The sequence below is a fragment of the Sinohyriopsis cumingii genome, chromosome 16 (genome assembly GCF_028554795.1).
Source record: "Sinohyriopsis cumingii isolate HCF-2022 chromosome 16, ASM2855479v2, whole genome shotgun sequence".
In the NCBI taxonomy this organism is placed as follows: domain Eukaryota; kingdom Metazoa; phylum Mollusca; class Bivalvia; order Unionida; family Unionidae; genus Sinohyriopsis; species Sinohyriopsis cumingii.
This window is the reverse complement of record NC_142976.1, coordinates 26325299-26349245: the sequence shown is the minus strand read 5'-3', so window position 1 is coordinate 26349245 and position 23947 is coordinate 26325299. Positions and strand designations below refer to the sequence as shown.

The following is a 23947-nucleotide window of genomic DNA, read 5'->3' as shown; positions in this document are numbered from 1 at the left end:
ACTTGAAACCTTCGATATGATTGTGTGTGCACAATGGTTTTAGAATTTTGATCAAAGCCCTGAGAGTCCAACTCGAGTAATGTAACTTTTGCAGCTAGGATAATTATACATCAAACTCTGGCATCAAATGTCATTAGAATTTCAAAAGTTTTCTGTGTTGTGTATTCCCCCAATATTGTGTAGGCACCCTGCACTCATGACCAAATCATGCCAAACTGCAAACAAATGGACCTCCTGAAGACACCCATTTTTGTCTTCTTTATGGCACTAATCTGAAGCTGCTCTGCATGATGTCGAGGAATATGTGAACTTCAACCTAAACATTACATTATAGCTGAAGAGAACATTATTTTGAATAAAGATGTGTTTCTGACATCTCTTGGGTAATTGTTTTTTTTATACTCTTTTCATTGCCAGAAAGTAAAAACGTCTTACAGTACTTTGGGGTGGAAGTAGGATTATCATGTTATCATGCATTGATGACTCTGCCAAAGAGGTACCAAAATCTTTAATGAATATTACAACCTGGAAAGAATAAAAGTCAACAGACCTGTTCAACTGATTCTGCATCATGGTAAATCAAAGTTAAAATAAACCATGTCCATGAAAATCTACTTGCGACCCTTTTGGGACATGACTTTGTAATATTTGGTTATCTGAGGCTACACTTTAGTAGTGCTGGGCTGCTGTGGGCAATGGATCTTCCACTTTTGTTCCAACATATTAACTCTGATGATCAGATGAGGTTAAAAATCATACTCTTCAGTTTGATTACCTCCCTTTGGAAGGATGATGCCACTGCCACAATTATGTAAATTTGGTAGTACTGTAATATGATTTAATTGCTGCATCACTCTCAATTCATACTGCATTCTTTGTGATGTCTTCCTTGCAATAGTTTTCAAGCAAAATGTAAAGAATTTACTTGATAAGAAGGAATATGTCAGAAATTCTTTACTTGCTGAGACAAAGCGCTGGCTGATGACGTTACAAGACAGCACACAGAAGATATAATATATAAATAACATCAGAATCATCTGGTTGTTTATACCTGGGTTACTTTAAAATTAGATTTCAATCTGGGATAAAATAGAATCCAGTCAACATTAATGTGCATTACTGCACGAAGACAATGTACTAAGCTTTAGAGGACATTAGGATCAAGACAGCCTTCAGGCAGCACTATATTACGAAAGAGTTTAAGCTGTGAGAAGCGTGATTAAGAGAATCTATGTTGGGGTTTGCACCATAAGGAAATCCAGTCCAGGGGTTACATTAGCTGTCTTTCCATTTGGCTACGAGACAAATAATGAACCCTACAACTGGGATTTCCTTGTCATGGTACAAACACCGACATAGATTATTTTTCTCACCCAATTTTTCCAATTAAATTAAAATAACCCTGCACTTTTGCAATTTACTAAAAAGATTCAAAACTATAACTCATCAGGTACTATTATTGCTTTTCATTCTATATAAAGGTCATCAGGTTTTGTCCTCTTTCATGAAAATCTGAATAATTATCTAAGCGGAATCTAGCTACATATGCCGTTCTTAGAGAAGGGGAAGAATTTTTTTACATAATTGTTAGGTGCTGGAAGTACTACACAATGAATGTCTTGAGCCATGTGCTACTGTTTTTTAAAATACAATATTGCGTGTTTATATGAATATGTTAATGAGTGCAATGGGGTAACCTGATGACCCTATGTAAATCAGTTATATGCATGAGAAATTTGAAACAAAACCATTTGATATTATTACTGTATTATAACATTTAACTGATGGGTGTTATATGAAGAAAAAAACAATAAGTACTTAATATATTTTATAAGGATAACTTTTAAACTTTTAACTTTCATCAGTTTTTATTTGGAAAAGTTCTATGGTAGGCAATGTTACAATATATTACCATACTATGCACAGACTACCGTACAGCTTCAAGTAAGTAGTGACGGAGATTTCTAATGCATGATAATCTTGGAAATTAATATTTTCTTTTTTTTCGTGGAAATATGGCAAGTGATGCTATTACTAGCATAATGATAAGCTACATGGAAATCTACTTGTGGAATAGCATGTGGACTGATGAATGAACCATTCTGATTGATTGGTAAGTGCAGGAATTTTTAAATTTACATTTTTTTTATTCAGCTGACACTATTTGGAGGTGTTTGAAAAAGTCCAAAGAATGTAGGTCTGATATAACACATTTCTAGTTGTTGCAGTCTTTGCAGTGGCTCTTGAGTCTGGATTTTCCATCTTTGAGTTAGGTCCATAGTTAGGATAAAATTCACTATGCTGTGTGCAACAAACTAGTTTCTAGCATATTACCAAAATAGCTCAACTCTGTGTGTGTGTGCATGTGTGAAAATGTTTTATGAAATGTGTTCTCAAAGTTGGAGATACATGTACCTAAAGTTGAATATGGTTTTTTTTGTGTTATATATCTGTTGTTGTGTTTTGATTATAGAACAACTCTGTCAGATACAGCAGAAAATAACAAGAGTTTCTTCTTTTATAAAGTAGCTCTTAGTATGTGGACACCTTGACTGAGATGACCCGAGACAACCAGAATGAGATAAGAAAAGGAAGGTTAGCAAAACAGCTAGATTACTCTGTCACACGGATGAGTATAAAACTGCCTCTTCGACACAGAATATTATGGGATATATGACAAGTTTCTGCTCCCTTCTGTAACAAATATTCCGTTCAAAACTTGAGTCCAGTTCTAAAATGTTTACAAAGTGGAAGACTAATTGAAAACCTAATCAGCTTAATGACAAAATAATACAAGCCTGTCAAATTTTATTTCTCTGTCTTGTAATTTTTTGCTGAATCATGCTTATGTGGTTCTTGTAAAAAAGAAAGAAAGAAACCTAATTCCACAATGTTTAAAAGATCTGTACAAAAAATATAAAAATTGCTAAAAATCATATCAAATCATCTAAATAACGATAAAAGCCTACCAATTTCATTCGTCTACCATAAAAAGTGATTTTTGCTTAATTGTACTTACAGTTTTAGTTACAAAAAAAATAAAAATCATTCAAATTTGTATTATTAAAAGGCCTGAAAATCTAACAAGGTCATCTACATATTAAAAATAGTAATAAAACACTCTATTTTGTCAATGTCAAGTAATTGTTTATTAAACAGTTTTAGTTTTTGCTTAAATATGTGTACAAGGTGTTAGTAAAAACAAAAAGGCTGTTCATAAATGTGGTAAAAGGATAAAAATGAGATCACAGTCGCCAGAACCTAATCTGGTCTTGGGGCCCAACGATGGTACCTACATATCAAATATGGAATGGTTTGGCTCAATGATTTTAAGCTATCTTGTGCACAAGAAAGTGTGATGGATGGATTGATGGAAAGCACAAAACCAATGTCTTTTTCTCCTGCCCCTTCCTCTTTGGTGGTAGTGAGAGACAACTAGGGTTGTGACATTGACAAAAATTCAAATGTTTACATGATGGAGTACAATCTTATTTTTAATGCTGGTATACTGATAAAATGCAGTAAAATGAGTACTTCTTTATAATGTGTGTATTGTTAGTTCAAGGTTGACATAAAGATTATGTGTGAGAGAGAGAGAGAGAGAGAGAGAGAGAGAGCTGTACCGTCATCAGGAGCATATATTATAGCTGCTAAAGTCAATACTACGGACATACCCAACACTTCCCACACTTGGAGATTTCCTGCCTTTTCTTTTGACATCAACAGCATTGCTAGCACATATTTGCTGTTACTGGTTATTCAATGCTGTGAGAGAATAGTTTGGATGTGTCTTTTAGAGGTCATTTGTGCCATTTCTAAAATACTTGATTTAGTTGACTGGACAAAGTGCCGACCAATAGTTGCATGCACAAATTTATTCTGCATGTTCTGAAAAATTTATTCACTTAAATAATGCCCCAAATCCATTCTCAGTTAAATTCAGCTTTTTATTGAGATTATTCCCAAATTTAACCCACTTTTGCAAAATTACAGGGCTTTTTCCAGGTGGGAATATTGTTACTCCTAACTTTCTAACATTTTTCCCAGTAACATGGTAACAATTTAATTTTCAGGAAAATGTATGTTGACGAGACACTGCCCAGCTTCAGTCAGATACATGTCATGTTGTGATACATCTAGAAATGATGACTGAAGCTTGTAATTCAACTTTCCTTTTCATGTATGTATTAAAAATAGGAAAGCTAATACAATCACTTTAAGAGAAGCATAGAATTGCATGTAGGTGTTAGAGCTGGGGATCACCAGCTATGTTGTATTTGTTCTATGTTACACATATCATTGTCCCAGACACAACATGTATCATGACAGTATCACATAAACATAGCACTGCATATACAGACTGTAAAATACACAATCGAGTCCATGTTTGCAAAACAAATATCATTGGTATCATGGCAGAAATCTATCGTAGCAAAGACTGAAATACCAAAACAAACAATAAGTTTTTCTTTCTTTCTTTATATCTTCAGATACATAAAACTATAGGGAAACAATTTTATGATGCTCTTCAAGGGGAGTTAGCTTAATAATAAATCTATGTGGTATGTGAACAAACAAAAACAATAAACAAAATCTTTTACCAGAATAGATCAATACATGTATCAGTATTATTTTGAAAAATACTTCTAGTGTTAAATTTACAAAGAGAGTGTTTAGTAACAATTGCTTAGATATAGTAGGCATTAGGAGGCTTTTATTATGCATGGTTTAAGCAGTCTTGTTGTTTACATGGGATAGAAAGACAAGAAGAAAATGTTCACTTTAAGGCAATTTATATCATTATATCATTTAGCCCATGTTTTATTGTACTATCATCCTGTATTTTTTCTTTGAGTCTGTATTGTGACTCACTATTGCCGGAGAAATATTTTGAATTACTGATGCATCAATGATACCTAACTACAAGTTGGTTTCAACATTAGCAGTGACGTTTATGACTAGCCCTTGATGAAGAACATGACTAGGTTAAGAGATGTCAGCTAACAGATGAGAAATATTTATTTAAAATAAATACCAGTCTAAAACAAAAGTACTCCATCATTAAATCACCTATGATATCTACACATAAACTTAAATAATCTTAGTTTTCTTTGGAGGTATTCATGTTATCCAATATTATACTAAATAAAAGTAAAACACCATACACTGCATATACATATGTAGTGAGAGAAAAAAATACATGAATGCAGAAATAATGTTAAAATAAATAATGGATAAAGAGTCAACATCTTCATAACCAAACTATAAGAACCCAAAACATACTATTTACTTTTGTTCACTACCATGAAATCATTCGAAATCCATCATATAAATATATTAAAAATTTATTCAATACACTAAGACACCAAAATTTTTGTCGAGCCTTATCTAGTGAGTAAAATACTTTAACATTCAGCTTATCCTAAAATTCCTTAGCACTGACCTTAATCTAGGACGTGGACAGATGAATGTATGATTGACACAGATGACAGATGAATGTATGATTGACACAGGTGACAGATGAATGTATGATTGACACAGATGCCAGATAAATGTATGATTGACATAGATAACAGACAAATGTATGATTGACATAGATGACAGACAAATATATGATTGACATAGATGACAGATGAATGAATGATTGTCATAGATGACAGATGAATGTATGATTGACACAGATGACAGATGAATTTATGATTGACACAGATGACAGATGAATTTATGATTGACATAGATGACAGATGAATGTATGATAGACATAGATGCCATACTGATCAATCATTATGCTGAGCTGCTGCCAAGGCAGGCTCGACAAAAATATAACAACCTCAACAACTGCACAAATCATCAAAGCCAATTCTTTAACATTACAGGAGAACCCAGTTGTAATGCAGTAGTTAGGGTCTACAACTGCTGACTATGTTATGTGCAGTACCACAATGTATCAAGAACGACTGCAAATTTTATGAATGTGTTAGAATGACTAGTTGGGCAGAGAAAAACATAATAACAGTGAACCATAATGGCTTAACTACCTGCCAAACTATTAAAAATCAGGAACAGGACAGACCTTTGCTCAATGAACAATAACCACTGCTGAATTAGAACATTATGATCTGTTAGTTATAGGTTTCTGAATCTTAACAGTGTTATTTCTATACGTTTGTCAGCTTGGCTAATGTTTTAATCATTGTCATAGATCGTGGGCATATAAGACAATTATGAACTATGAAACACCAATGTTACATCCAAATTCATGTTTTAACAAAGTGCATGATAGTAGGATTCTCCTGTACAAGGGCCTCAGAAGCTGTAATTCTTTTCATTTGCAATGTACTCTTCAATAGATTTTTGACATTCTGGGGACAACCATCTCTCTAACAAAAGATTACTCTCTGATTCATTAGTGAGATCAAGCTTGGTCCGCTGGTGACTTCTTATCAGCAGTTTTGTTGTTTCAAGAGCCTGCAAAAAAGGGTATAAAGATTATAATAAACTATATGTAAGCTGGCACAAAAAACAATCCTGTCTTGAACTGAGCTGCCCAATTTGTATTCTTTTTAATAAACTAACAATGTGTTCATAGAACACAAATGCCCTTTCACTATGACCTGAATAAAAACTTAAACAGACAGACCAGCAGACAGATAAATGGTCAAGGGTAAAACTACATACCCCTTCCACATTAATGAGGGAGAACACAAAGAAAATATCCACTCTATTTATATCTTTTTATGTATGGGAAACAGATTGAAAGCAGATACAAAGCTTAACTGTCAGGTGTTTCTCAGAAGAAGATGCATAAATGAAAATCATGGGTTATGTGGCTATGGTCTATGATGTCATATTATATAAGTGTTAAAGTTTTGTTATATATAGAAAGTGGTTCACAAGCTATTCTCTGGTCAAGGATACAAATCAGTGTTAAACTATCCCTTGCAGATGAGTAGGGGTATGCCTATCGTATGTGACACACCATCTATACACGATATCTTTGGTTCAACTTTAGTTAAAATATATTCAATGGTCCAAATGTTATTCTCCAAACAAGGCTAAAAGTCACTGAATTAAATTTTCACTTGCCATAACCATGACCTTGTGGTAGTGGGTGTGGTTAGGGTATGCAGCTGACCATCTATACATGACATAATTGACAAAAGTTTCATTGATACAGATTGAAAAGTTATACAAAGAAAGATACAAATAATAAAATTTCATTTTCTCTGGCTGTGATCCTGACCTCAAGACATGTAGTGTGGCTGCAGTACAAATCATACCACCTAGTGATGATACAGGGTAATCAAAAATTACATTACGTAGTCATGTAACTGGTCATTCAGATTTGCAAGTGGCAGGCAGTACTGACTTAACATGATAATTACTTTTATTTGTCTAAAATAATCAGTAATGGTGCAGTTTTTAGAGCTGATAGAACATAATAAATGCTTCTATTTACAAATTTGATAATCTATACTAAAATGTTTCATTTACTGTACAATGTTTTTTCTTTGCATTCTTTATTACTGCTGTTAGTAACTCCTTGTATTTGTGTCCACCAGCATAGTTTAAAATGTGTGCTGTGACATAATTTGTTTGTAAGCACAGTAAGTCTTATATAGATGGGCAAAGTTTCATTAAACTAGAGATAAATGTCAAAGAATGGCATTTTCCCTGCTGTGAAGTTGACCTTGGAGCCGAGGGAATGGCTATAGTACCTGGAACACCATGACATATACATGGATTAAGTTTCTTGAAAATCTCTCCAGCCATTACAAAGATATGGCCTGCATAAACAAATCTAAACAGACAGATCTCAAAACATAATATACTCATCTCAAAACCTATAAACGTAAAGCAGCCATGTCCTATAGAGCCAAATTTAACCGATATAGCTTTGTCAACAAAAAATGATCACAATGAAAATAACATTATGCTTAGGAAAGACTGGAAATGTCTAGAGAAAACATGCCCTGACCAATGTGGTATGATAAAAGGGTGAATTTCAATGACGAATACAAACCAGTAAAAAAGGAAACAATGGACAAAATACCTAACTCTTTATGATAGAGATGTGGTCTGAAAAGTTGAATAAGGAACTGACCTTGCTGGACAACACAGCCATGTTTTGTATTCTGGGAATAACCTCCTGCATCATGCTGGTTGGCCAAAATACTTGCGATACTAGACCGAGTTGACAGGCCTCTATAGCTGTGATCTTCCGACTTCCCATCAACAGCTCATTGGCCTGAAGGATACAAGAAAAATGGTTACCTCTGTCATCATGACAACATCTAGGGGTTGGTGAGACAGCGGGTAGTTTGCTTGTTTTTATTTTTGAGTGAGAGATTTGGATTTTTAAAGTAGCTTTAACAATTTTTCAGTCATATCTCTATGATGTCTGCAGTGTGGCAGTTTATAGTGATGTCTAACACGGGGACATCATGCTGCAGACATGTAGCATGATGTCCCCCCCCCCCCCAAGTCACATTATCCTGACACCAGGCTGACCAGTCCTAACACTAACATTTTATTGCTAAGCGCCAAGCGAGGCAGCTGTTAGTACCATTTTTATAAGTCTTTGGTATGACTTGGCCGGAGATTGAACCCACGACCTCCAGCATCCGAGGCGATGCTCTAACCACTAGGCCACCTGAGCGGTCTGTTTTTATTTTGAATATCCTAGGTACTTCTTGCATTCTTACCATATTTGATGAAGCACAATGGGGACCCAGGAGGTAGAGTGGTCTAAGGTGCTCACATTTACACAACTCATACATCTCACCTCTGTCTGCACGAGTTCAAGTCTTGACTTGACCAATGTGGGTAGTGATAAATCTTGCCATCAACTTCCCATGGGTTAATGGTTCTTCACAAGTTACTGAGTTTATCCTCCACCTAATATACTGGAAACCTTGTATATCCTATCATGTGTTGAAAAATGTCCTTAAACCTTATAAAACCAAACCAATGAAGCAAAAAACATTTGTACAAAAAAGGATGAATTTAAAATGTTTATCAATTTCAAACAATTATTCTCACAACCAATAAAACATCTTAAGTCCACCCTCAAATCAAGCAGCATTTGTAATTCTAAAGCTTTTTATTTTTGACTGTTCAAACATTCTTTCCTTCTGGGTTTGGCCACTTTCAAAGTAATTAGCCAACATCAGTTATTTCTGTTAATGGTCTGTGACACAAAATAACTAAAAATGTAGCTGAAAGTTAACATTTATCTGGCAACAACTGAAACAAAATCTAAATGATGACACTTAAAATAAAGAAAGCTCAGAAATAATAAGTAACCTTGACTTGTTGCACAACATCGAAACACCTCCGCAGATGTCTCTGTTGATGACCACATCTCTGAATGAGTCATTAGGTCATGTTCAGTAGCATTAATCCACATATCCTCCTATGATCTGATTAAAACACTTTTTGACATGCCCTCCCCATTCTTTGAAATAAATGTAAGTGAGAATTTCACAGCATAGCTACATATCTCTGCACATTAACTCAGTCTGTTTAGCTTTAACCAGAGATGACCGTTGCCAACCAGGCAAATTTGGGACAAGACAGTAACAAATCAGTGACTGAACTGAAAAATTTGGGACACTTACTGCAAAGAAAAATTCCAAGTGGATGCCAGAAAAATGATCAAATCATTTAAAAACATTACAAAACATGCCTATGTACAATTATATACTGCTATTTACAGTACACAGCTCTTCGTCTTCTTTTATTTGTACCCTAAACTGCTGCTGGATCTTATCAGCTTTTTTTTCAGGTAATGGCACAAAAATGATCATAGGACACAAATCAGAGGAAAAGACTGGGAAGGACCCAAACCAAACTTCTGAATAATAACAAGTCATAAGCAGGATACTGACCATACATCACAAATTACGAGACAAGACTGGAAAGGACTGAAAACATTCTCAAATTATATGCCACAAACTGATAATACATTAAAATTTACCAGAAAGACTTAAAGGGACCCAAAAAAATACGTTCATAGGGTTTCAACTTCCAGCAATTGTTTTGTATTTTTTAGGAAACAATCATGATTTTTCTCTATGGTGGCATGATTTGGGAACAGGTTCAGCAACTCCAGGCATTCATGCCCAATTCAGGATGATAGACATCTCTGTTTATTCCCTGCAAAAGATTTCCTACCCCTCTGCACTTTTCTCAGTTTGTTTTACTTTAAGCTCTGAAAAAGAGTTCCTACCCACCCATGCTCAATCCATAATCCCATGAAGATAGATCAAATACTACAATTTTGTACATATCTACAGATCACAAAAATGGCATCACAAGGTTTTAGGTCTTATTTCAAATGGTACAGTTAGAGTTGCACAGTAATACCACAAAAATGGGCAGTAACATATTACACCTGTCCTAACTTCAAAGTGTTCAGCAATTATGAACCGAATTCCAAAATCTGAATAAACTGAAAAACATATGAATCATGAGAAAATTTAATAAATGTATTTAACTTACAATTATATTTTATATTCTAACACATTTAAATTAGACTATGCAGTAAGAAGAACTACTTATATCAATTAAAAATTTACCAGTGACAGATTTATTTAACTTATCTTGAAATTTTATATGATGATGGCAGGTCAGGAACTATTTTCATCTCACAGTATATATACTTGCTTATAAGTTGGGTGCAACTGCAAATAAATAAACCCGGATAAGTCATTGTATAATGCTCAATCAGACCAGGGTCTATGTTTCTTGTTCTAATAATTACCCCTCCACCAAACTGCAAAGACCTAGATCTGCCAGCACATTATGTGATGGCAGATCTAGGTCAATGCATTTTGCAGATGGGTCTGTCTTCCAAGCAATATGGATAGTAGCAGAAAATATTGCCAAAACTATGCTGGAATAATCTCAAGTAAGAATACCACTTGGCCTTTTCACTTAGACCAACAAAAAAAGGTACAGAGTAGTACATTTCAGCCAAATTTTGATTTATTTCCAAGAAAGATAACACTACCATACCTGCTGCTATGGTTGCAAATAGTGCCATTATGTTTATGGACGGCACCATTAGTTCCAGCTAAATAAGACAATAACTTGATGTAAATCACTCTGCTAAACATTATCAGTCTCTTTCAATGTAGCAGAAAGGAATAAGCAATGTTCTGAGCAGAAAAACCTCACCAGAATCTGATTGAACAATTAAAATTTGGAGCACTCCAGTATTTTGTAGCATTTCTTCTTAAAATATCAATCCATGAAAAAAGGACAAGATTTTTCCAACTCTAAAACTCCAAACAATAATATTTTGACCAACCATTGCCATGCCCATTGCTTGAGGTAGTGTGTAGGTGGCACAGCCTTCAGGTGTTTGTCCAAGTTGAGCATAGGGCAAGTAAAAGGTGGCTTTATCACTAGCATAAACTACATCACATAATGGTAACATGGTCATCCCCAGTCCAATGGCAGGTCCAGTCACTACTGCCACAATAGGCTTTGAGAACATGATAAGGGCCTTTGTGAACTCCCTGCAAAAGAAAAAGCATGTACGTATCCAGAGAATGTTCTTGAAATACATGCACATATTGCCTTTAAAACACTGTATGACTGTATGATGTAACAAGAGGCACAATAGGCCTTGAAACTGCTCACACAACCAACATATACATAAAAGCCAAATGCAAAAGAAGTTGGCCAAACAAATCAGCTTGCTGTCATTTGATTTTTTTTTCTCCATCTTTGGTAGCAATCACTGTGCTTAATGATTGACTGGCATCATCTGTACAAGTCTGATATTTGAAAGCTCTTCATTCCAGAATGCTTTGTTTCACAAGGCTGGCTCATGAGTGAACCTTTAGAAATGTAACGAAATGGTCCATGGTACACATAAGAGGATGCCATTTGTATGAGTAATGTGTGGGTGCATTCCACTGAGGAAGACTGAACTTTACATGATGCATAAGCATAAGGTGTTAACTTCTTCAACCATATATTTTTCAATACCACTTCAAAAATACTATTCAAATGCATCTCCATATGCTGGTGCATGTACAGAAATAAATTTGTAAATTCAGCATGATATCAGTTATGTTCACACTTAATTCCTTTAAGCACTTTCACATCATCATCATGGATGTTCTTCAGGTAGATACATTACACTTTCAAAGTATTTTTGTAAATAAACTATTTACATCATTGTTATGTAAACGAAGTCACAGTGGATAGGGCGAGATATAAGCAACTTCTTAACATCTGTATACAAAACATGTATGCCAAAACACAACTGTAAGACTGAAGAAATCATTAAACTGCTTTTTAATGATTTCCCAAGTCTTAAAAACAAATGTACTTTTGTATACAAGTGTTGTATACAGATGTTAAGAAGCTGCTTATATCTTCCCCTATAAACAATAACATAAATGGTTCAGAAAAAATGCTATTTTCTAAATATGGCTTAGAAAAGAAAAAAAACGCAATATTTTCAAATTCTGACTTGGAAAAACAACATTATTTCAGTTTCAGGCTCAGAAAACCCCATTATCTTCAAATTCCTGCTCAGAAATAAATACAAGGTAATGTCTCCTCAGAAAAATATCCTCTACTTTCTTATTCAGGCCCACCAGAAGAAAAAAAAATCCATCTTCTAATTCAGGTTCTTAAAAGAAATGCTAATATCTAATTCAGGTTCTGAAAAGGAATGCTAATATCTAATTCAGGTTCTTAAAAGAAATGCTAATATCTAATTCAGGTTCTGAAAAGGAATGCTAATATCTAATTCAGGTTCTGAAAAGAAATGCTAATATCTAATTCAGGTTCTGAAAAGGAATGCTAATATCTAATTCAGGTTCTGAAAACAAATGCTAATATCAGGCCCTGAAAAGAATTGCTAATATCTAATTCTGGCTTTGAAAAGAAATGCTAATATCAGGCCCTGAAAAGAAATGCTAATATCAGGCTCTGCAATGAAATGCTAATATCTAATTCAGGGTCTGAAAAGAAAGGTTAATATCTAATTCAGGCACTGAAAAGAACACTAATTTCTAATTCATGCTCTGAAAAGAACGCTAATATCTAATTCAGGTTCTGAAAACAAATGCTAATATCAGGCCCTGAAAAGAAATGCTAATATTCAATTCAGGCTCTGAAAAGAAATGCTAATATCTAAAAAAGGCTTTGAAAAGAAAGGCTAATATCTAATTCAGGCTCTGAAAAGAAATGTGAATATCTAATTCAGGCTCTGAAAAGAAATGCTAATATCAGGCTCTGAAAAGAAATGCTAATATCAGGCTCTGAAAAGAAATGCTAATAACTAATTCAGGCTCTGAAAAGAAATGCTAATATCAGGCTCTGAAAAGAAATGCTAATAACTAATTCAGGATCTGAAAAGAAATGCTAATATCAGGCCCTGACAAGAAATGCTAATATCAGGCTCTGCAATGAAATGCTAATATCCAATTCAGGCTCTGAAAAGAAATGATAATATCAGGCCCTGAAAAGAAATGCTAATATTCAATACAGGCTCTGAAAAGAAATGCTAATATCCAATTCAGGCTTTGAAAAGGAACGCTAATATCTAATTCAGGCTCTGAAAAGAAATGCTAATATCCAATTCAGGCTCTGAAAAGAAATGCTAATATCCAATTCAGGCTTTGAAAAGAAACGCTAATATCAAATTCAGGCTCTGAAAAGAAATGCAAATATCTAATTCAGGCTCTGAAAAGAAATGATAATATCAGGCTCTGAAAAGAAATGTGAATATCTAATTCAGGCTCTGAAAAGAAATGCTAATATCAGGCTCTGAAAAGAAATGCAAATATCTAATTCAGGCTCTGAAAAGAATTGCTAATATCAGGCTCTGAAAAGTAATGCTAATATCTAATTCAGGCTCTGAAAAGAAATGCTAATATCAGGCTCTGAAAAGAAATGCCAATATCTAATTCAGGCTCTGAAAAGAAATGCTAATATCAGGCCCTGAAAAGAAATGCTAATATCAGGCTCTGCAATGAAATGCTAATATTCAATTCAGGCTCTAAAAAGAAATGCTAATATCCAATTCAGGCTCTGAAAAGAAATGCCAATATCTAATTCAGGGTCTGAAAAGAAATGCTAATACCTAATTCAGGCTCTGAAAAGAAATGCTAATATCAGGTTCTGAAAAGAAATGTGAATATCTAATTCAAGCTCTGAAAAAATGCTAGTATCAGGCTCTGAAAAGAAATGCTAATATCAGGTCCTGAAAAAAAATGTTAATATCAGGCTCTGCAATGAAATGCCAATATCTAATTCAGGCTTTGAAAAGAAATGTGAATATCTAATACACGCTCTGAAAAGAAATGCTAATATCAGGCTCTGAAAAGAAATGTGAATATCTAATTCAGGCTCTGAAAAGAAATGCTAATATCAGGCTCTGAACAGAAATGCTAATATCTAATTCAGGCTCTGAAAAGAAATGCTAATATCAGGCCCTGAAAATAAATCCTAGTATCAGGCTCTGCAATGAAATGCTAATATCTAATTCAGGCTCTGAAAAGAAATGCTAATATCAGGCTCTGAAAAGAAATGCTAATATCTAATTCAGGCTGTGAAAAGAAATGCTAATATCAGGCCCTGAAAAGAAACCCTAATATCAGGCTCTGCAATGAAATTCTAATATCTAATTCAGGCTCTGAAAAGAAATGCTAATATCTAATTCAGGCTCTGAAAAGAAATGCTAATATCAGGCTCTGCAATGAAATGCTAATATCCAATTCAGCCTCTGAAAAGAAATGCTAATATCCAATTCAGGCTTTGAAAAGAAACGCTAATATCTAATTCAGGCTCTGAAAAAAAAATGCTAATATCAGGCTCTGAAAAGAAATGTGAATATCTAATTCAGGCTCTGAAAAGAAATGCTAATATCTAATTCAGGATCTGAAAAGAAATGCTAATATCTAATTCAGGATCTGAAAAGAAATGCTAATATCAGGCCCTGAAAAGAAATGCTAATATCAGGCTCTGCAATGAAATGCTAATAAAAGGCCCTGAAAAGAAATGCTAATATCAGGCCCTGAAAAGAAATGCTAATATCCAATTCAGGCTCTGAAAAGAAATGCTAATATCTAATTCAGGGTCTGAAAAGAAATGCTAATATCAGGCCCTGAAAAGAAATGCTAATATCCAATTCAGGCTCTGAAAAGAAATGCTAATATCTAAAAAAGGCTTTGAAAAGAAAGGCTAATATCTAATTCAGGCTCTGAAAAGAAATGCTAATATCTAATGCAGGCTCTGAAAAAAATGTTAATATCTAATTCAGGTTCTGCAAAGAAGTGCTGAAATCTAATTCAGGCTCTGAAAAGAAACGCTAATATCTAATTCAGGCTCTGGAAAGAAATGCTAATATCAGGCTCTGAAAAGAAATGGTAATATCTAATTCAGGCTCCTGAAAGAAATGTTAATATCCAATTCAGGCTCTGAAAAGAAATGCTAATATCTAATTCAGGCTTTGAAAATAAATGCTAATATCTAATTCAGGCTCTGGAAAAAACAACACATCTTCTAATTCAGGCTAAGAAAAAGAACACCATCATCTGTGCTCAGAAATGCCATTGTATTCCAATTCTGGCACAGAAAAAGAACACAATCATCTGTGCTCAGAAATGCCATTGTATTCTAATTCTAGCTCATAAAAAATGTTATCTTCAATTTCTGGCACAGAAAAAAAAAACACTTTCTAACCTGAGTGCATCAACCATCTGCCTAGCTGCCATCCGTCTGTCACCACTGATGAGAAAGTGAAGATCAATCCCAGAGCAGAAAACATTGCCGAGTCCACTGAACATTACCAAACTGCTATCATCATACTTGGCAGAGTTCAGGGCTGCCATTGCTTCCTGTATTACCTGCAAAAACAATTTGAAAATATTCGAGTATTTGAGAATATATGCATTTTCACATCAAGATGTTTAAATCAACCTATCTGTATCATACATACGAAAAATATTGATAAATTTCACAGCAACTTACATCCCAAAATGTTGATTTCAACTGCCGTAAGATATAAAAAGTAACCACAACGTAAAAGACCACAATTCTGCAAGTCCATCAGTCAATTATAACATGATTCCTTATGCATAAATCAGTGGCTTTATTTAATAGGATACTCAATGGGCTCTGTCAGCTTTTCATTACTGCATATGCTCACATATAAGTCAATTCAAACAACAAGATCATTATAATATTGAACTTAATTAATAAATTTATATCACTTCTTTAACAACAAAACTAAAAGGTATCTGTATACCAAATTTAATTTCCTGTACTGGTAAATATTCTTCTGTTTCTTATCTTCCACAACTTCAATGGCTCAGAAAATGGGAAAATGTGTATATGACCTCCTTTTATCTGAATAGTCCATGTGGATTAGAACCAAAATACAAGCATAAAACATGCTGACAAATTATTTACATTCAACACTCAATTCAACTAGTCCACATGTATAACTTTGCTGCATGATAATGAAGTTCACAAGTTCTGCAATCAGCATGACGACTGTGCACAATCTGAGTGCTATATTGCATCATCCTCATATTTTTTTTCTTCAGATTTGTAAAACAGTGTTGATTTGTCCTTTTTCTGAACTGATATGTTTTGAAGTTTGAAAAAGTCCATTTCCACTAACATTCTTCAGTCAATGAACATTCACAAGTCACATTGTTAATGCTGGTTTTACTTAATATCTGGAGCCATTTTCTTTTATAGTACAGACTGGTCTGCTAACGTACTATAATATCACTATAATGAGATTTCAGGCCAAGTTTCAAATCCAAGAAACCTGTATGTTTTCCTGGAAATGTGTCAGATACAACTGCTGTAAAAGGAAAATAAGGAAAACACATGTACATCTAGGTTGGACAAATGTACTCTTACGATGCAGTCTTCTTTTCTAGAATATTCTCAAATTTATATCAATAGGATTAAAGCGACGATGATGAATATGAAAAACAACTTTTTATTTCTTCATTTTTATTTGATTTTCTTTTAATGTACCAGAAAAATGTAATCCATATACAGGCGAGCATATGACATAACTGGTGAAAAAAGTGTAATGATTACATCAAAATCATAATGGTTGGCATATTTGCTTGTTATGCTCTATACATTTCTGCTATGGCTGATCAATGGAACAGTCTGTTATACCCCTCTAGGAAACAACTAAACTGGAACACCTGGATAGTCTGCAAAAAACCACAGCAGATTTCAATCATAGAGATGCTTTGTATTCAAACATTAAATCAGTACAGCTTGACCAAGATCACTGGCAAATTGGATGACCAAGACTAAATTTGACAAACCTTTATTTTTAATTTCTGTGTTTTTAAAAATATAAACATGTGATTTATTGTTCCTTTTGTTTTGTTAAAAACAACCATTCTGTCATTAAAATTACCAAAATTAAACTTTGTATTTTTGTGAAGCATCTAAATTCTCAGCATTCTTTGCTCAGAAATTTAACATTCACCTCTTGCAACACATGTGAATGTGTTTTTGCGGGCTGGTCTTCAAATATTAAACTTAAAAAGAGCATTCTGCACTGTGTACTGCAACCGAGCCAACAGGCAAGTTCAATGTGATGTAGTGGATGTCCAGTATTACATAATTATATTGATAACTGTGGCAATAAACTTTAATCTGGTCCAAGATGGAAACAGTGTAAATAGATTAAGGTCCACAATACGAACGTGTATTTTTTAGAAAATGCAATGTATGTACTGTACATAAATATCTATCTCATCTGCAAACCATACACAGTTGACAACTTGTTCAGAAAAGAAATTGGGATCAGATAGGCAACACCATAGCATAGTACACTCCACCTTATAGCAGTTTTCAACATTATTACTTTCTTCTTACTCTCACACCCTTTTGATCAAAACCAATTTTTTATGTGCTCACATCCATTCATTGGAAAATCGGGTTTATTTTTTTAACTTTCACAATTCCCTAATTGACTGATTAATTAACCTCTGGATTTTTTAATGTTCAAGTTAATCTTGAGTTGATCCATGTGACATGCCTGATTAGCAGACTTGTTAACTGACTCTAGGTGCAAGCATAGTGTCATAAAACTAACCAAATTTCTCAACAAAATGCATGGCAACATGGGGATTTCAATGCATGATTAATGTGACATTAGATCATAACCTGAAGTGTGTCAGTGCAGTTTGCTTTACTAACTGTTGGTGTCAATATTCTGGTAATCATGGTACCAGTTTGTTGCACATCAAGGTACCATATATACTCACTCAAGAGTCCAACTGCAAACTGCACAGACCCAAATCTGCCCAAGCATAATGTGCTGGCAGATATGAGTCTGTGCAGTTTATCAGCAGTAATCAGTAGAACAAACAACATATACCCTGGTCTGCAGATGCATTATGCATTGACAGAACATAATCTTTGCTGTTTGCAGTTTGACTCAACTTGTAAGAGAGCATATATGGTATGGCAGGTAAGCAACACCAAAAGCAGAAAAATGCTAGCATGGCTAAGTAGAACTGGAACTACGACTTTAGCCTATTATTATCAGTTCCTTCACCATAGTATGGTCACTTTTTTAAATGTTCTTTCAGTTTAAGATAATCTGTTTCTTTCGTTTTTACTTGTTTCTGAAACTGTAATTACTAATTGCAGATTACCAATTTATTAATGCATTCATTATCATATTAAATACTAAGGTTTTCAGGATATTATGAACCCTGCTCCACTAATGCCTGTGGATTTGTGTGTAGCATAAACCTGTTACTGAAGTATGGCAGTCAGATTATTACACCAGCATAAAATTATGTCACAAGATTAGACTACATTCTATACTAGCACAAGTGTAATATGGCCAAATAATGTGTACTGTACCTGAGGATTGAGAGCATTCTTCATGGTTGTGTGAGTGTTCAGCCAGATCTGTGTGTACTTCTGGCACTTCTTTACCACAATTTCTTTGTATCTGAAAGCACATTCACTCTGACGAACACTGAGGCGTCGCTCAACATCACCGGCTGCAGATGCTGTTATTGTCACCGAGTCCGTTTCCTTTCTTTTGACCCCCTTTTTGGGTTGTAACTGAGTGTGTAGGTTGTCCAAAAGTACCTGGTAGGTCATGGAGGAGGGGCTAATAGGAATCACAGTAGCAGGGATATACTGGTAATGGGACATTTCACCATGATCGTATTTGTCAAGACTGGATGGTGACTCTGATGAAGTTGGTTTGACATAATTTGTTGTTATTGGCTTGACTGTAGTGAACAGAGGTGTGGGTGAAATTGGCCGCATTACTAAAATTAAGAAAAAAGAATTATTTGACTGGAATCAGAAAACTGATTATACAATTTTTCTTAAGTTATTTAGGAGAGGAATGGTCAAAATTTTATTTAAAGTAAATGGTAACTTTCTTCTGCCTTTCCATCTAAAAGGCTTTAATTTATCCGACAACATCTGAACATCTGTCAGTATGCTATCAGTAAACTGTACTTTGTTCATTTTTGTCTGCCATTATGCCATCATACCATATTTTCCATCTTTGCCACAAGTTGCCTGCATGTTGCATAAAAAGAAAAGATCTCTAAGGTTGATTAAAGACTAAGTGAATCAAGTGCACTGGCTTGCTGAATAGAGTGTGCCACTTGCCAGAGAAGCTGATGATCATTTCCCTGGCTGACATAAATGTTTTACTGACTGATTAGATTTGGCAGCAAATGAGAGTACATAGTCGACAATCACAATTAGAAACTGTAAAGAAAAGATGACATATTCGGCAAACCATTGCTGCATTTATTTGTAAACCTGCATACAGCAGAACAAAATGTAAATTTAAGTAGTCAAAATAAGTTCTTGAGGGAAAGTGTCTGCCCAAGCACAAGGAATCAAACTCCTGGTACAGAAGGATGAAACATGTTTGAATTTTCTTGAATATTAAGTGGTCATAGATTGCAAATGCAGTCAGAACAACATAGCGAATATGCCTGTTGATGACAAGATCATCACAAGACGCAAGCTGTGAAGACGCATCAATGCACCCTGAACTCCGTTTAAAGCACATTTTAGTACTAGTATCAGATGTGACTGCTGGAATGGAGTGGTTTCATTTCCCTGCTCAACAAAACACACATAAGAGGATAAAAGAAAATTTATTAGAAATTATATGGTTTTGTTTTGTTGGGCTTAACACCATTTTTCAGCAAATGATACCTAGCATCCAGTATACCAATAACTGCTGGAGAAAGAACCCAAGGAAAACAATAACACATGGGAAGCTATTGTCAATTTTCCTCACACACCTACAATGATCAAGCCCAGACTTGGAACTCACACAGACATAGGTGAGATGTCTTAGTTATCTGTTGAAGCAAGTGTCTGGGATCACTTAGCAACCTGGCCACCCAACAGTAAACAAAATTCTTACCTCTTACATGTCAGAGTATTTGTTTATTTACACTACTAACGTGGCTTCCAATATGATTTCTGAGTTTTTTTTCTCACAAAACTTTTTAAAATTATTATGTATTTCCATCATTATGGATTTGGACAATTCATTTACTGTTCAAAATATTGTAACATTATCATAATCTTTATCGTTTGTTCATGGATGAATTTTGACTATCTCTACTGAAGGGTAGATGGGGGGGATAGAGGGGAGGTAAATTGAGTCTGTGGCACAAAGTTTCATTTTGTTGAATAAAGCAGTTTCAAGATCATGGATCAACTCCTTGGCTTCTGACAACAGCAATATATTAATGAGCTGCTTATATTGCTTTGCTTGTTGTAGCTCTTTTAATCACGTTTAGGCGTGTAAAACTCATTTGCTATGGCAGGTCAGATTTGATATAAACGTACTTCCCTTGGTCTATACATATCATGAACTATAAGCATACAAATTTGACACTAGCAAGAAACCTGGTCTGTGTGCCATAATAACAAGTCTGGCGGGCCATTTGTTTGACTCCCCTAATCGTGATAAAGTATTTATATGAGGCTAAAATATAATTTCACCAGTAATCTTGAACTAAAATTCAAGCTCAAATATTTCTTTACATGCCCTTTCTCTTAAAATATATCTATGGAAGTCTAAAAACACCTATCTTGTCTACTAGTCCCTAGAAGCTTTTTCCTTGTGAATTAATCGCAGGTAGGCATAGTGCTCTCTCTTTAACAATTAATCAAGCCAAACCCCAAAAGTAATCCATGTAATAACTGAGGCAGTCTTATACCTTGGGATATTCCAACATGACTGTCCTAACAGTACATTAAAATACAAACCAATAGAGTATTTAATAGCATGACATATCATCAAAATGACTTCTCATCTACCATGAACAAAAAGAAAATGAACTCTCTTGAGTAACACAGAGAAACCTTGCCAATGTAAAACATACCGGTACTTCATTATAACACAGAATTCATAATTCAGACATAGCATGATAGTGGATCCCGAAATTTTAGAATAATTTCACTGATTTATTGAATTATTACAAAGCTCTAGTGACAAAGTAAACAAGATTTGACACTGCCCGTTCTTACCCTGAAAGACATTAGCTTCTTACAAGCAGCTAACTGTTCATTTAATTATTATTGAACTATCAACAATAAAGCCATCAAGACTTTTGTTTTCTTTGCTCTTCAATATAACCAGTCTAATATCATTGCTCAATTCTGGGGAAACAATAGCCAACAGATGTTTACACAATCTAGCATGCACAAGCAAGCACCAAACAATGAATTGGAATTAAACAGTTTCCCACCCAAATTCACAAATCAATTAATTTACCTATTTTAGGGAAAACAAAGGAACATCAATGTCTGTTTAATCGACAGTAATTAATACCATCTAAAACAAGTTTATCTGCTGAATGTGTCCAATGTAGTTTTGGTCGATGCCACACCATGCCCCCATCCCATTTTTATCTTTTTTATTTTCTACTGAGAAATGCAGAAAGCAGCTTTAAATCACTCTCTTATACACAAGATACTTGTCATTGTGATGCTGAAGTTAGATGCAGTAGTGTCTGTTGTCAAATGCCAAATCATTCATGCTGTATGGGTTGAGGGATCTGCCGTTATAATCAAACATACTATGCCTTGTCTTTGATGTACAGAATGACAATGACAAACAAGTAGTTATAAACATTTGCTTCGATAAATATATGTCTGGTTTATTTCTAGAATGAGTATTGTTGCCTGCTGCAGCCATTTGCAGTTTATGACACTAAGATACAGATACCTTTCTGGAGCAAAATAAGCTGTTGACTCCTAAGCTTTTCGACCTTTCACAAAAGAAATCAAAAACTTATTTTGCTATAGAAAGGTATATATTTTTTAGTTTTGTGGTTTATTTCATTTAATCTTTCCAGTCTTTTGAGAATGACTCAACCTTTTTGTGGTAATCAGTCTTTAGAACTCACAATGTCTGATTGATGCATTTTATAGTTAGCAAAAAAATCACATCCCTTGTATATTTACAGCAAATTTAAATGTTTTCATGGTGTGATTCCAAATCTTTAAATTAATTTTAAAATTCTGAACTAAAACTGACCTGACCTGAAAATTTACAAACAAGAGGTCCATGATGTCCTGCATGTTGAGTCCATGCCTACAATGAATATGTACCTAGTATTTCCCACCTAGTATGCTTTTGTCTAAAAGGTAAATGTTGTAATAAGGTACTGGGTAAAGAGACACCCATACCATGATAATTACTAGCAAGATTGATCAAAATCGGCTCAGTTGTTCTGGAAAAGCTGAAATTAGGTTTCCCAAATCTTTGCTAATAAGGCAACCTAGTTCCTAGAAGAGCTACCCCAAACACTATTTTGATAGAACATGCCCAAAGATACCAAATTTGATCAAAATTGGCTTAACTGATTTGGGAAAGCTGAAAATTGGTTTAACAAAAAATTACTACAGTGTATATAAGCCACACTAATATTAGGGGACCCCAAACATAATAATGTCATGATAATGCGTTTCCTAAGAAACTCTCCAATAAACTTTAATAAAAAATGACTCGGCCATTCCAAAGAATAAGCAGAAAATAGTTTTTCAACCTTGTTCCAAAGGAAGCCACATCCTCAGGGAGGCACACCAGGTACAATATTGATAGTCTGCTCTCAAAAACAATTCTACCATGTTTAATCAAAACTAGCCATTCAAATGAAATAGCTGATAATAGGTTTCCCACTAGGCTGATTGAGAAGCCATACCAGGCAAAATTATTAAGAAACATTCCTACATGTTTGACCATTCTGGATAAGAAGTTGAAAATAGGTTGCTATGGAAGCTGCATCAATACTAAACGAGCCACCCTGGACAAATTTTTTATAAACTGTTTTAAGAAACATTCCTACCAAATTTAATAAAAAATGGCTCAGCCATTCTAATTAAGTCCAAAATAGGTTCCCAACTGTTTGCTAAGAAAGCCATTGCTTTGCTTGGGAAGCAACCCAAAGCATACCTGAATAATTTTGACAGAGATGTCCAAAGAAGCGGTCATAATATTTAACTGAAACTTAACTATTCCAGAAAAAAAAGCTGACAAAAGTTTTCCATTTTGCTTGCTCTGGAGAACCACCCAAAACATAATTTCACAGAATGTACAGAGGTGCATTCCTATGGTTTTTTTTAAATTCAAACTGGCAAGGTGGATTTTGACACAGGGTGGACAATGCATATAGGGCCATTACTGAAAGACCACTTGACCTACAGCCAGCTGAACTAAAATTGTAAAACCTCAACAAAACTACATAACACCTTCTGAAACGAGACTGTTATGTCTTGTTTCTTCACTTGGTATGGACTTGACAAAAAAAAAAAAACGATTAATGAGTACATGTACATGCATTAAAAAAAATATTTTTGTGTCTGTGTTTACTGTCATTATTGTTGAGCCAAACTCTGACATTTTGGCTTTATGAGCCTTCTGTGG

At 34.5% G+C, this 23947-nt stretch overlaps 1 protein-coding gene across 2 annotated transcripts in view; it reads right to left on the bottom strand.

Annotated features, from left to right (window-relative positions):
- Positions 1-4459: 4459 nt before the first annotated feature.
- Positions 4460-23947, bottom strand: part of LOC149780108 (uncharacterized) — a 37049-nt gene continuing 17561 nt past the window's right edge. For both annotated transcript variants that reach the window (XM_089936870.1, XM_089936871.1), the window contains exons 3-7: positions 18886-19304; positions 15712-15875; positions 11315-11525; positions 8105-8248; positions 4460-6468 (exon numbers count right to left, since the gene is read on the bottom strand). In XM_089936870.1, coding sequence (XP_089792996.1) covers positions 6307-6468; positions 8105-8248; positions 11315-11525; positions 15712-15875; positions 18886-19304 — 1100 coding nt within the window. In that variant the 3' untranslated portion in view covers positions 4460-6306. The remainder of the gene's footprint in view (positions 6469-8104; positions 8249-11314; positions 11526-15711; positions 15876-18885; positions 19305-23947) is intronic.